Here is a 12321-nt window from a genome sequence, read left to right as displayed (position 1 = left end):
GTGGTCTTCGACGACGGCAATCGTGACAAATTTGTATATACATAGCTGAAAAACCTTAGCGGATAATATTCAAAATATGTGGCCAGTGAAGTTTGTTGTTCTAAGGAGGAAGGCAGCGATCACGTCGACTTAATGAGATTTTTCGTTAGTATTACTCATTATGTAATAGAGAAAATTTCTAATTAATATCGAGCTCCATTTTATTCTTCATTCCATAATGTTCATAAGATATATTTCGCGGTAAAATCTTCTAAAAAAATATAGACTTATCAAAATTCAAAAATTCGTTCGTCTCGTTGAAAATGAACTGACATAATTTTTAGTGAACTCACACACTTTTGCTGTAAGCACGCAGAGAAGACTATTATAAAACTAGAGCAGTTATAAACTCATAATTAATTGAAGGCATTCATAATAAGAGAAAGAAAGTTCAGTTTCGCTTAATTATTTCATTACAAAAAAAAGGCCGAAATTTTTATCTCAAGAACTGAAAAGAAAATTTTATGCGAATAAGGATTGTAAAAATAAAAATTTCATATTTTAGCACTATGTAATTCGGATTAAAAGAGATTACAGAGAAAAAGGATAGTAAAAATGCACACTTTCGTGAATCGATATATTATAAACAAAATTATTAATGCGAGTCTCATCATCTCGAGTTAATTAGTTATATTACCTCGACTTTGTTAGACGAGTCAATATAGGTATGAAAATCGCGCCGACTGTCATTAGGATCAATCGAAGCTCAATATAATACCATGTTGTCCGTGCGTCGTCGCATTTGGAGATGGTTCACATTGATCATAGATAACGTTTTATCACATATTAATATATCATATGTATCATACATATATATGTATATTAATATTTCTAGTGCTCTATAAATATAAATATAGATATATATATATATATATATAGTAAAAACATGAATCTATTATAAAAACGATAACTTACGTAGGTAGGTGTGACTCGCTGCTTTGGCGTTAGGATATATATAGCTAGGAGAAAATTAACAAACAATAAGTAAACTGTGTATAGCTCTTGATGTACAAGATACCCGCTCCCCTTTACCCTTCTCTTCTGCATAATTTTATTTGTGCGAAGTAGATAGAAGAAAAGAAAAGATGAAGAAACGAAAAACGAAGATCCTCGAAGCGCTCCGTTTCTTTTTTTTTTTTTTTTGCGATAAACAGATTTCTCGCATATAATTATATACAAAAAAAATATATATATATATATATATACATACAAATATTATATATATATTTATATATATAAATGTAAGATTCATGGGTGTGGACGATTAGGGATGCTGGTTGGATGAAAGGGGAAATGGTACATAATATATATATACAGGGACCCAATATTGAAATTTACCAGGGACTCATGTTCCAATCGGTAGATTCTAAACATTATTAATTCAAGCGAAACAAATCTCTGTTCAATTGAATATATTAATCGCACTGCGAAAATTTCGAGAGTGTGTTACACGAGATACACCAATATTTAATTATAATACTTTGAAATTAGAGCGACTATATATAATATTATACCCTCATTCGGCTCAGAAATCTACAGATCCTGCACAAGGATTGTGAAAGTAAAAAGTAATATACGTGTATTTGAAATAAGTTTCTTGACACTTTCTTTTTTTGCAGCCGGATGCTGCGATCAATTGCTATCCTATTTTTAAAAAAATTAATAATTGTCTGACGCTAAACGCACAGTGAAACTCCATTGTGTAAGTCGTTCCTAATTGATAATCATTCTGCACAATGTTAAAGTGTGAATATTAATTGAGTATGCGAAGAATGTGGCCTTGATCGAAGAGCAAAAATTCGATGTAAAAATTACGTGTGCTTTGTCGAAAAAATGGATATTGTGCGATCTCCTCTTTTAATCTTAAGAAATTGATTTTGCCGGGGATGTGATGTACAGGATGTCCCATAGGAAATTGCTGAAACTAATCAGCTGTCATTTTTTAATGCATGCAGTTATTAAAAAAACAAAAATTATGTTGAAAAGAAGAAAGTCTGCAGTTTTTAATGGATATAAATCAAATGTTTGTGTACCGATTTATTTTATTGAAAAAAAAAATAATGAGAAAAGTGCTATCTTTTTATCAATAAAATAAACTAGTATACAAACATTTTATTTATATTCATTAAAAACTACAGACTTTTCTCTTCCCAACATAACTAATTTTTATTTTCTCAATAACTGCAATGCATGCATTAAAAAGTGATAGCTGATTAGTTTCAATTTCCTATGAGATACCATGTAAGAAAGAAAAAAGACGACAGAGGCGGAAATCATTCGATATTCGACGAGAGAGAGAAAAAAAGCTTTGTTATCAAACACCAAGTTTTATTATATGTATTAAGCAACGCGCGCGCGAGATACTGTAAATATTGCGAGATACAAAAACCTGGCGCAGGGTTTAGCGCATTTTTAGAGAAAGAGCGTTCGCGTATTTAGGATTCTACCCGGAGGACTGGCAGAGACCCTTATTCTGAATGGATCTCTCACAGTGTAAAATGTACAGCGATTATATATCGGAATTATATATATATATATATATATATATATATATATATATATAATATGGATCACGCAGAAAGACGCATTGTATAAGTTAAGCGAGAAAGAGAGAGATGCGCTATATAAAGTCGGCATATGATAATATTATTATCTCCACTGATTGGTACATAGTCATACTGGTCTTGTAGCGTTTATAGAGAGCCATTTAACTCTGCATGCTTAACCAATTTTGTGCTCGCCGGTAAAAAAAAGTCCGTGAAAGGACCCTCCCCCGCGATATGGACACTTTTAATAAGGGTGTAAAAACTATCGATATAGAGATGAGAAATGCGCGTGTAGGCGCCTGCGATATGTGACACACGATCATCTTTATAGAAGTTCATCGAGCCGAAACGGGACATGCAAGTTAATAACGGATTAAACACCTGGCTGTTACAAGAAAAACGACTAGAGCATCGGGACAAGGAAAGCAAAGAAAGCAGGGCGTTTTGTTGTGCAAACACTCCTCCTCTTCTCTAGATAATCCCAGATTAGCGCGATAAAAATAATGCCCTTTGTCACCGATGCCGGCTGGGCGATCGAATCCACGAGAGGACCGGAGAGATGAAGTTCGCTTGATTGATCAATTAATTCGCCTGATCGCGCGTCGCACGAGTTGTTGCATACGTCTGTAAGATGCGAAGAAATAGAAGGCATCATTTGTGTCGCACGTGTCGTTAAATCTCCTATAATTGATAGGCGAATTAACTGAACTGATGTTAATTTATATGTTCGAAAAAATGGTTAAAGCGAGTATTTCTTTTTTTTTAATTACATGAAATTGTTCGATTTTGAAAATTGAAAAATTATGGAAACAATTCTTTTACCACTTTCAACTTATTTTTGTACAAAGAGAAGATTTACAATTTTATACCGCAAATTCTTATTGATATCTCTGCTATAATTTCTTTATCGGAATTTCTATATTTCCTTTTAATTATAAAAAAGTTAATTTAATTATCAAATTATAAATATATATAATCGTATCATTGTATGATAAAATTTACGCGCTACTCAAGATGGGATGCTGCAGAAGAGGAAGTTTAAGAGAAAACATCGAATAAATAATATATTGTCTCCTGCTCCAGTCGCTCGATGTACGATCATATGCGAGGCGTTAAGAACTCTAGAAAATAATAAAATAGCGATAACGAATCGAACGAATAAATGGATTTGATGTTTAGACGCTGCCTCCGTTATGTGCCCTGCCGCAAAGAGTAAATTAACACAGACAACCATGTACACCCTCCCGAGAGAGATTGATATATATATAATAATGAGAAATAAATTCGCAACAAAAGAAATTGTTCTCTTTTCACTTATCATCTATCGTCGGAGGAAAAGAAGAAATAAATATAGAATGATATATCAATCACAATTACAGATTTTTTCTTTATTATGTATATCACAAAATTATATCACTTATCACATTTTATTGTCCCTGAATAAAATTACAGTCATTATAAAGTGCAGGGTACAATATATATTCGTATATTTTCAAATATATTTTTAAATATCGGATGAAAAAAAGTTAGAACTTCATAGAATTTGTCGCGCGTATATAACTATTAATACACTTGTCCGTTTCTGTCATCAGAATGTTTGCTGCCGAATGCAATATCAATTAATTAAATTTTATTTATTGTTTTAGAGTACAATATACTTGTGTTTGTATCTTTCGACAGTTGATTTCTAACTTACGAAACTTGTACGATGGGTTAACGTTCGGCCTCGAGAAAGCAAGATAAGATAGTCTTATATCCACCTACGAATATGATAACGAAACATACGCTCGCAAATATTTATGACACATAATACATATATTTTTTACCGTCGTAGGTATTTGATAACTAGAAAACAAATCTCTTTTCAATTTTAATTTGTTTTACTCATTATAATTTTAAATTACTTTCAACATTATTCGTACTTAGCAAGGCCAAACGTACAATTAATTATTTTACATTGTCCAAATATTATTATAATAATGCATAAAAAGGCATTTTTCTTTATATCGTAAATATACATTTTTGACAATTTTGTGAGAACAATAATAATTATTATAAATTATTATAAATTATTCAAATCAATTTGCTATAAATACTAATTGCTAATTATTTTTATCAAGTTTGATTAAATAACTCATCATCGTGACTTATTAAAAATCACAATGATTACATGACATGATTGAATCAAATAATACTAGATGTAATACAATATTAAACTACTGTTATTATATTTCTGTAACCAATTTTTTCGTTGCGTTTTTACTGAATATCATATACACATAATTATTTTAATGATTAAGAATAATTTTGAATATTAAACACACAACAAAATTAACAAGTAGAACAACCTGCTATTTGTACATATTTATATTATACCAATTAAAAATATATTAATACCAATTTATATTATATCAATTAAAATTATATTAATACCAATAAAAATATCAGATCGTATAAATAATATTTTCTCTCATCCATATTCAACAAATATATACATATAATTAAAAAATTATATATAATAAAACAAAATTAATACAAGTAAACATAATCCATAACATTAATGGGAACAAGATGGACTTTAATCAGACCAATCCTCCTCAGTTCTGCAAATTAATAATATTCTGTTAATATTTTAAGATCTTTCAGAAATTAATTTACTGCCCATCACCATCATCAAGCTGCTTTGAATAAAACAAGCATTAGACAATACATTGTTATAATAATAAGCAACAATATAATGGTGCTTATTATTATTACAGACACATATAAAGAAAAAACGAAAATGATAAAGAAGAATTATTAACATCTTAGAAGAATTTCACTCATATATCAATTGCATATAAATTATTGTGCAAAGTGATAATATCCTATAACTCTTTTGTCAATTTTCTATTTTTACATTTGTTCATTTAATTCTGTCCATCCACAAACTATAGAAATAATTATAACAAATTATATTGAATATATATATAAATATATATGATTTTATATTCTAAAATTTCATAATATAGAAATATATCAATGAAGCAGATTAGTAAGACATACAAGTTAATATTAAACCTATTTTAGATGATTTATAATTTGTCAGAATTCAATAAATCTATATGGTTTTAAGTGGTGTATATTTTAGTACATGTGTGTGTATCCTGGTATGTAATTTATATACATGTGCATTTTAATTTCTTCAAATATGTCATGCATATTACACAATACATCAAATTATAAATTCTGTCCATTTTATCAATTGTGATAAATCATCTAAAATAGGTTTTAGGCACAAACAGCGAATTAAGATAAAAAAGATATTAAGTATTAATTTTAAATACAGAAAATTGTAAAAGTTCTCCCCTTAATTATTTAAGTGGGACAATATTGTTTTGCAACTTTAATCAAAATAATTTTTACTCTTTAAAAGAAAGATTTATGTTATATTAAAAATTCAATACTATTAATAAATACTATTAATATATGTATTATATATATATATATATATATATATATATATATATATATATATATATATACACATACACACACACTAGAGATGTGCGAATTATTCGAATTCGAATCGAATCTGGCAATATTCGATTCAATTCAAATTCGAATCGACGTAGTTCGAAATCGAAAGATTCGATAACGTCGAATCACTGCAATTCGAATTCGAATCAAAGAACCGCGTAAGAGGACTTAAAACCCGTTTAATTCTATACGCGTTGATTCGATTCGAATTCGAAATATGGGTGATTCGATTCGATTCGGCGATATTTTTGTCGATTCGATTCGAGTTGTTTCTTGCAAATTCGATTCGATTCGATTCGAATTAGAAAATCTTGATTCACACATCTCTAACACACACACACACACATATGTATATATGTATGTATGTATATGTACACCATTTACAAACAATAGATTTAAAAGCACGTAACTCAGCACACTTACAGACATACATCACACATGAAAATTAAATACTTAATATAGACCCGTGCCTAGGACGCCCGTTCTTCTCCTTTCCATGTGGTTGCTCTTTGGCCGTTTTAGTAATATTCAGGTTCAATTGGGCGGTCGATGCCGTAGTGGCCTCGTCATCCGATTCTATTGGACTGATTCTGATAGCTTGGTACCATTGATTCGTCAAGTCTGTCATTTGCGACTTGCAGTCTTTCAACTCTTGTTGCGTAAATCGCCTTGTGAAGAACGGAATGAGAAATTTCAGATCCCATCTTGCAAAGCCACGAATCCGTGATTGTAGAAAAGATACTTCCATTTCTTCCTCTGTGAGTTCCGACAAGTGTTCGGAGTCTATAGTTTGTCCCTAAAAAAAAAAAAAAAAAAAAAAAAAATGTATATCACTTATTATCTATGAAAAAATTTGGTATATAAATTTGTATATTTTTTTTTAATTACCCATTCTCTGGTTTTGCTCAATGAAACTTCCTTATCTTTCTTCTTTCTTCTGCTATTGCTTTTCTGTTTCTTTTCGGCCCTCAAGAATTTCAATAGAGGCATAGTAGAACCGCCGAATATTAACGTCGTAAACAATACGATTATGAGTGTCGTAGTTATAATAACATGGCGTGTTTCATCACTGAAATCTAAATGAAGCGATAATGCATATGATATAGCACCTCGCAGACCACTAAACCACATGATGAACATCATTTTCCTTGTAATTTGATGCTCGCGGAAACGATTAACAAGTAAGGCCAATGGAAAGATGTTGGCAGCTCTTCCAATCAGACACAAGATTAAGGACCAAACAACTAATGCTGGTTCAAACTGTAAAAAAAATGTTTTAACAAAAAAGTTAAAAACTTAATTGTACAATAAGCATACATATATGTATGATATACTTACCCTGTGTCTAAAACTAAACAACGCTAATCCCAAGTATGCAAAAACACAAGTTTCAGCTATAAAGGCTAGTGTTCGCATTGTTTGCTGCATTGTAATCTGCGTAACAGTTGACAAGTTAAAATGTGTATAATGTGACATGACTATTCCATTAAACAGAATTGCCATAATTCCTGTAATGATAATACAATATATTACAAATAATAACAATTGTACAATAAAAAGGTTCATTGTATATAAAAAATAAATGTTTATATACCTGACAATTGTATGCCTTCTGCTAAAACGTACGGGGCATATGTGAACACTAACATTATGCCAAACTCCAAAGATGGATTCTTCCTAAGATCTACATGTTTTAACAATAATGCACTTATTAAAGCGAAAACAACTCCGATTCCAGCTGATGCGAAGAACATGAGGCAAAATCGATTCAGGCAAAGTATTATAGCTTCGCTGGTCGTCGTCGCATTATTGGACTCCAAGACAGAAGTCGTCAGTACAATGGAAATAGCGTCGTTCAGAATCGATTCTCCAAAGACCAACATGTTCAAAACTGGATCTACATCAAGAGCATGAAAAATTGCAACCGTGGCGACAGGATCCACAGCAGATATCAGTGATCCAAATGCAAAACTCTCGACGAAGCTGAGCTTGTATGCTACTTGCGCCAGACCCAACAAATATATCCCAGCGCCGATGACGAACGCGGAGATAGCCGTTCCAAAAATGGCAAATACTAGAATACTGCCAATGTTTTGAAAAAAATTTCCCTTATGCAGATTGTACCCCGATTCGAATATAATGGGTGGAAGTAGAACCAGAAAGAACGCAGTCGGCGAGAAGGCCTCTTCCTTCCTCCAGTTGGCTATATTCTGGTGCGACATGAGATTGATTATCATGCCAATTGCAGCTCCCAAGAAGACAATCACCACCGATTCGGGAAGATACTGGAAATTGGTCTGCAGCATCAGATGTATCAACAATATTCCCAGCGCCAAGACACACAACACGAAGAAGATGGACATCGAGCTGTTGTGCTCCTCCTCGGCGGAACCTTTGTCAGGAAGAACCGGTTCTGCAGGAGCCACAGTGGTCGTGCTAGTGTTCGTTGTGTTGACAACATCTGGACTTTGCGATGGTATGGAGATGTCAGTTGCATTCTTATCATTGACTGGACCCGGCGACTCGGTACCGATCCTCTCCGTCGTCCGGTCGCCGATGACATTATTGTCGTCTGTCTGTACAGGCGTATTTATAGATGTGACAGGAGGAGACTTCACGGTGGAGGTCGAACTAGGGTTGCGACTATCGGTGACATTTGTACTGTTCGCCGGGCGCGCTGTGCTGGACGATTCTGTCGAGACATTTTTGACGTTTGACGTGACGTTTGACAAGACACCCGGGCTGTTCGTCACTGCAAACGCGGTCTTGTTACTGATGATGATATTCTCGTTTTTAAGGTTAGTCGTTTCTATCCCGTGCGACACATGTCGCGATACACTGCACAGTAGTAAGATTCCGATTACGAGGCTCAACTTGCGCAGAAATAGGAAATGTGCCTGAAATGCTCGCAACATCTTTCAACGACGAAGCATTATTTCAGCAGGTAGCAGAAGTCAAGTTTGCGATTTTCTTCGTCTTTTTGCGAGTACTACGTTGGAGCCCTAGGTCACGTGTCATGTGATGTCGCGAGAAATGACATTTGACTAGTGGATTGCGCATGATGTCAGGCCGGGTTTACAATAGGATACTTGACTGTGATTTACTTATTGTGGACCCGGCCTAAATATAAAGGCCAATAACAACAGCCAATCAGAAATGTCCACAAACGTCAAAATCTATCATAGTTGATAACAGATAAAATTAATTAATGAATTAATATTAGAAGAGACATATTGCACATTAATTCTATTGATCATATTTGTCAACGTAAAATTATATAAATAAAAATTAATTTACGCTGTTAAATATGGTCAATAGGATTAATGTGCACACACACAATACGCGTCTTCTAATATTAATACTCTCTAAATCTAATACTTTCGAAAATTTATTTTTCTAAATTATTAGGAGACTATTTTGCGAGAAAGTCGCAAATTTAGTTCACAAACGATAGGGGCTCTAGTTTTGATTAACATCGAAATATTGATTCATATGTATCAGCTTATATAAAAGTAAAAAGTTCCCCCAAGATCAATCGTTAAATAAAACTCGAAATCGAGAATACTTTAGAATAAAAATCTTTAGAAATATTATAATTTATTCTGTTTTTATATTATGTTTATGTTTTTAAATATTAAATTCATTTGTATATTCCCATGCTAGTCCAGTACGACCAATTTCTGCTGGTTGCACAGGATCTTCACCTAATCTTTGTTCCACACCCTTCCAGGATCTCTCTTGTAAATATTGAGCTCCAGCTTTACCAATGGCAATAGTACCTAATAAAAGAATTGTTGTTATTCATTGTAATATAGTTATAAAATAATCAAAATTTGTTAAACTACTTGCATAAAAATAAGAAAATGTAAAATATTAGTTGTAAAAAAAAAAGATATCGGATATGTATCTACCTGATGAATGAATCGTCAGAGCATTCATTTGGTCTGTACATGAAGTATCATCCTCACAGTTTCTAACACTACTACTAATAAGAGAAACATCTGAATCAGATGATGGTATAAAACTGACATAGTGAGAGCCTCCTGGTAATATCTGTCGAAAGTCCATAAAATATTGTAGGCAAAATTCTCTTGCACTATTAAACGCTAATTCAACTTCGTATGGCGTAAGTATAGGTTTTAAAAAATCTCTTGAGTCAAATACTTCATTCTCTGGACAAGTTATTACAACAAAAGCGTCAATCTGTAATAAAAATCGAAAATATATATTAATATAATTCTATAAAGGGGAACATCAAGTTAAATATTTCTTTTTTACTGTATTATATAATTTGACATACCTCTGGGAAATTTGCAAGTTTAGCAGGATTAATTTTTCCTACATTAAGAATATAAGATTTCTTATTTTTTGCTTTAAGAATCTTTTTCACTGTGCTTATAGCTGTTAGATATTCTTTAATGCCTAATGTAGCTACTACAATTCCCACAACTTTGGCGTCTTTTAGCTTTTCTATTAAAAATCTCCTTCGTCTTAGCCAGGGTGTGTTTAATGCTTCAAATTCGTGAATCTTACTATTTGCAAAAGAATACCATCTTTTGACATGTATACTCATTGCTAATATTGAGAAAGTTTTTCCTTCCTCTCCCCAAAAAAATCCTTCATAATCTTGAATATTATATCCATTTTCCAATATATAATTTCTGCCTAAGACAGTTGAGCCACTGATTATTTTTGTATCAGTATATTCCACGTTTGATGTGCAATTTAATTTAGATAAGATTAAATGTTTATACATAGGTTTCAATATATCATATACATGCTCTGTAAAATTAATATAAATTAATATAAATTAATACTTACAAAAACAATTTTTTCTTTTTTAATATCTTAAACATTTACCAATTTTATGCGCGTATGCCACATCATAGAAGAATAAAATTTTTTTTGAACAATCTGAGAAGATGCGTTTGAATTCATTACTGAGTTCCGTCGTATCAAATTGCTTTTTTGGCAAAATGTGCAAAACTGGTAGACGAGCAGTAGGATTAAGGCAGGCATGTCCAAAATGTATTATACCATCTGCATTAATGTGTTGAGCTGCTATTTCATCAACACAACAGCTACCACAAGTTGTATCTCCTAAGATATATACTTTCTGTCCTATACTTTTTTCCAAATGTAGTGCAACTTCTATAGACTCTGGTAATAAACTATCAGGAAATTGAAGACATACCTGTAAAATAATTATAACTCCATATAAATATTAATCTAATAATAGATTAATTTAGATATATTTAGTCTTCTACTATTTTTAATAAGAATTATAACTGCTCTCATATAGAATACAGATATATAAATGCACATAAAGTTAAACTAACCTAATTTTATCTGTCATACACAATATTAAAAAAAATTAATTATACTAAATCGTTTGTAAATAGTTTATTTAAAATTAATTTTTTGTTTGTAATGGATTAAATAACTAAATATCTTCTAAGGAAAAAAGAAAGACTAATTAGCACATATCACTGACATGTAACCTCAATTTTTACATTTAAAAAAAGAGGATTTTCATCTATAAAAAACTGAACTTTCAAAAAAAAGTTTTAATTATGATTTTATTAATATATGTATGAGATATTTCAAAAAATGTATACGCTTTCAAACCTGTTTGAGTGTATTTGTTTGGATCCACCAAGCACACTTTTCTATATCATATGTAAAATACACAGACTCCATCTTGAAACGTGAGAGCCGTTTTACCGCCGCTGCTTGGCAGTCACGTGACAAGAACTGTGATTGTCACGTGATTCTCCAATTTTTTTTGGCGCGATATTAAAAATTTTACAAATATATGCCTAGAAATAAATATATTTTATATTATATGTGTTATTATGTATATAATATATAATAAATAAATAAAAATTATATTTTTTTTATTAATTTAAAATGTAATATTTAATATAAAATTTTATTTCATATTTATATATTGAAAAGAAATTAAACGTATCAAAATTATATTAATTTTGTTTCTTGACTTTTAGGTACTGCTGTTATTTTTCATATTAAAAACCGAGTATTAGTCTAATAAAGAATTAAAAAAATATTTATAAAAAATATAATAGTTCACTTTCTATACAAATATGATGCAAGAAATTTTATCAATTTTAAAAAGTTATAAACTTTTAAAAATAGTCTTCTCTTGTAAGATACGAAATTATATATGCTTAATATGTTACATAAAAATAATGATATT

General features: G+C 31.2%; 2 protein-coding genes across 4 annotated transcripts; both read right to left on the bottom strand.

Moving 5' to 3' along the window:
• Positions 1-3946: 3946 nt before the first annotated feature.
• Nhe1 (Na[+]/H[+] hydrogen exchanger 1) lies at positions 3947-9155 on the bottom strand. Of its 3 annotated transcripts, none has more exons than XM_029316751.2 (5): positions 7699-9155; positions 7443-7612; positions 6993-7364; positions 6558-6900; positions 3947-5188 (listed from the first exon to the last, which is right to left on the bottom strand). In XM_029316751.2, exons 1-5 carry the CDS (start codon positions 9017-9019, stop codon positions 5115-5117), a joined length of 2280 nt encoding a protein of 759 aa, XP_029172584.2. In that variant the 5' UTR covers positions 9020-9155; the 3' UTR covers positions 3947-5114. The 3 variants fall into 3 exon arrangements, with proteins under 3 accessions (XP_029172584.2, XP_029172585.2, XP_029172586.2); XM_029316752.2 differs by having other exon boundaries at positions 6569-6900; XM_029316753.2 differs by having other exon boundaries at positions 6575-6900.
• A 514-nt stretch (positions 9156-9669) lies between these two features.
• Dph2 (Diphthamide biosynthesis 2) lies at positions 9670-11842 on the bottom strand. Its single transcript, XM_029316720.2, has 5 exons — positions 11733-11842; positions 10965-11298; positions 10405-10886; positions 10016-10307; positions 9670-9883 (listed from the first exon to the last, which is right to left on the bottom strand). Exons 1-5 carry the CDS (start codon positions 11802-11804, stop codon positions 9732-9734), a joined length of 1332 nt encoding a protein of 443 aa, XP_029172553.2. The 5' UTR covers positions 11805-11842; the 3' UTR covers positions 9670-9731.
• Positions 11843-12321: the final 479 nt, after the last annotated feature.

Source organism: Nylanderia fulva, unplaced genomic scaffold (genome assembly GCF_048542155.1).
Source record: "Nylanderia fulva isolate GAGA-0341 unplaced genomic scaffold, ASM4854215v1 Scaffold5, whole genome shotgun sequence".
NCBI lineage: Eukaryota > Metazoa > Arthropoda > Insecta > Hymenoptera > Formicidae > Nylanderia > Nylanderia fulva.
The sequence above is the reverse complement of the archived record's forward strand: the minus strand, read 5'-3'. Positions and strand labels throughout refer to the sequence as shown.

What these genes read in the sequence shown, in the direction of transcription:
- Nhe1 (XM_029316751.2), bottom strand. Translation starts at nt 9,019, where the DNA reads ATGTTGCGAGCATTTCAGGCACATTTCCTATTTCTGCGCAAGTTGAGC. An exon ending in AGAAGGCATACAATTGTCAG is followed by an intron (nt 7,613 to 7,698) that starts GTATATAAACAT and finishes TTATCATTACAG; the next exon opens with GAATTATGGCAATTCTGTTT. An exon ending in TGAGCAAAACCAGAGAATGG is followed by an intron (nt 6,901 to 6,992) that starts GTAATTAAAAAA and finishes TTTTTTTTTTAG; the next exon opens with GGACAAACTATAGACTCCGA.
- Dph2 (XM_029316720.2), bottom strand. Translation starts at nt 11,804, where the DNA reads ATGGAGTCTGTGTATTTTACATATGATATAGAAAAGTGTGCTTGGTGG. An exon ending in GGCATACGCGCATAAAATTG is followed by an intron (nt 10,887 to 10,964) that starts GTAAATGTTTAA and finishes TTAATTTTACAG; the next exon opens with AGCATGTATATGATATATTG. An exon ending in AACTTGCAAATTTCCCAGAG is followed by an intron (nt 10,308 to 10,404) that starts GTATGTCAAATT and finishes TTTTTATTACAG; the next exon opens with ATTGACGCTTTTGTTGTAAT.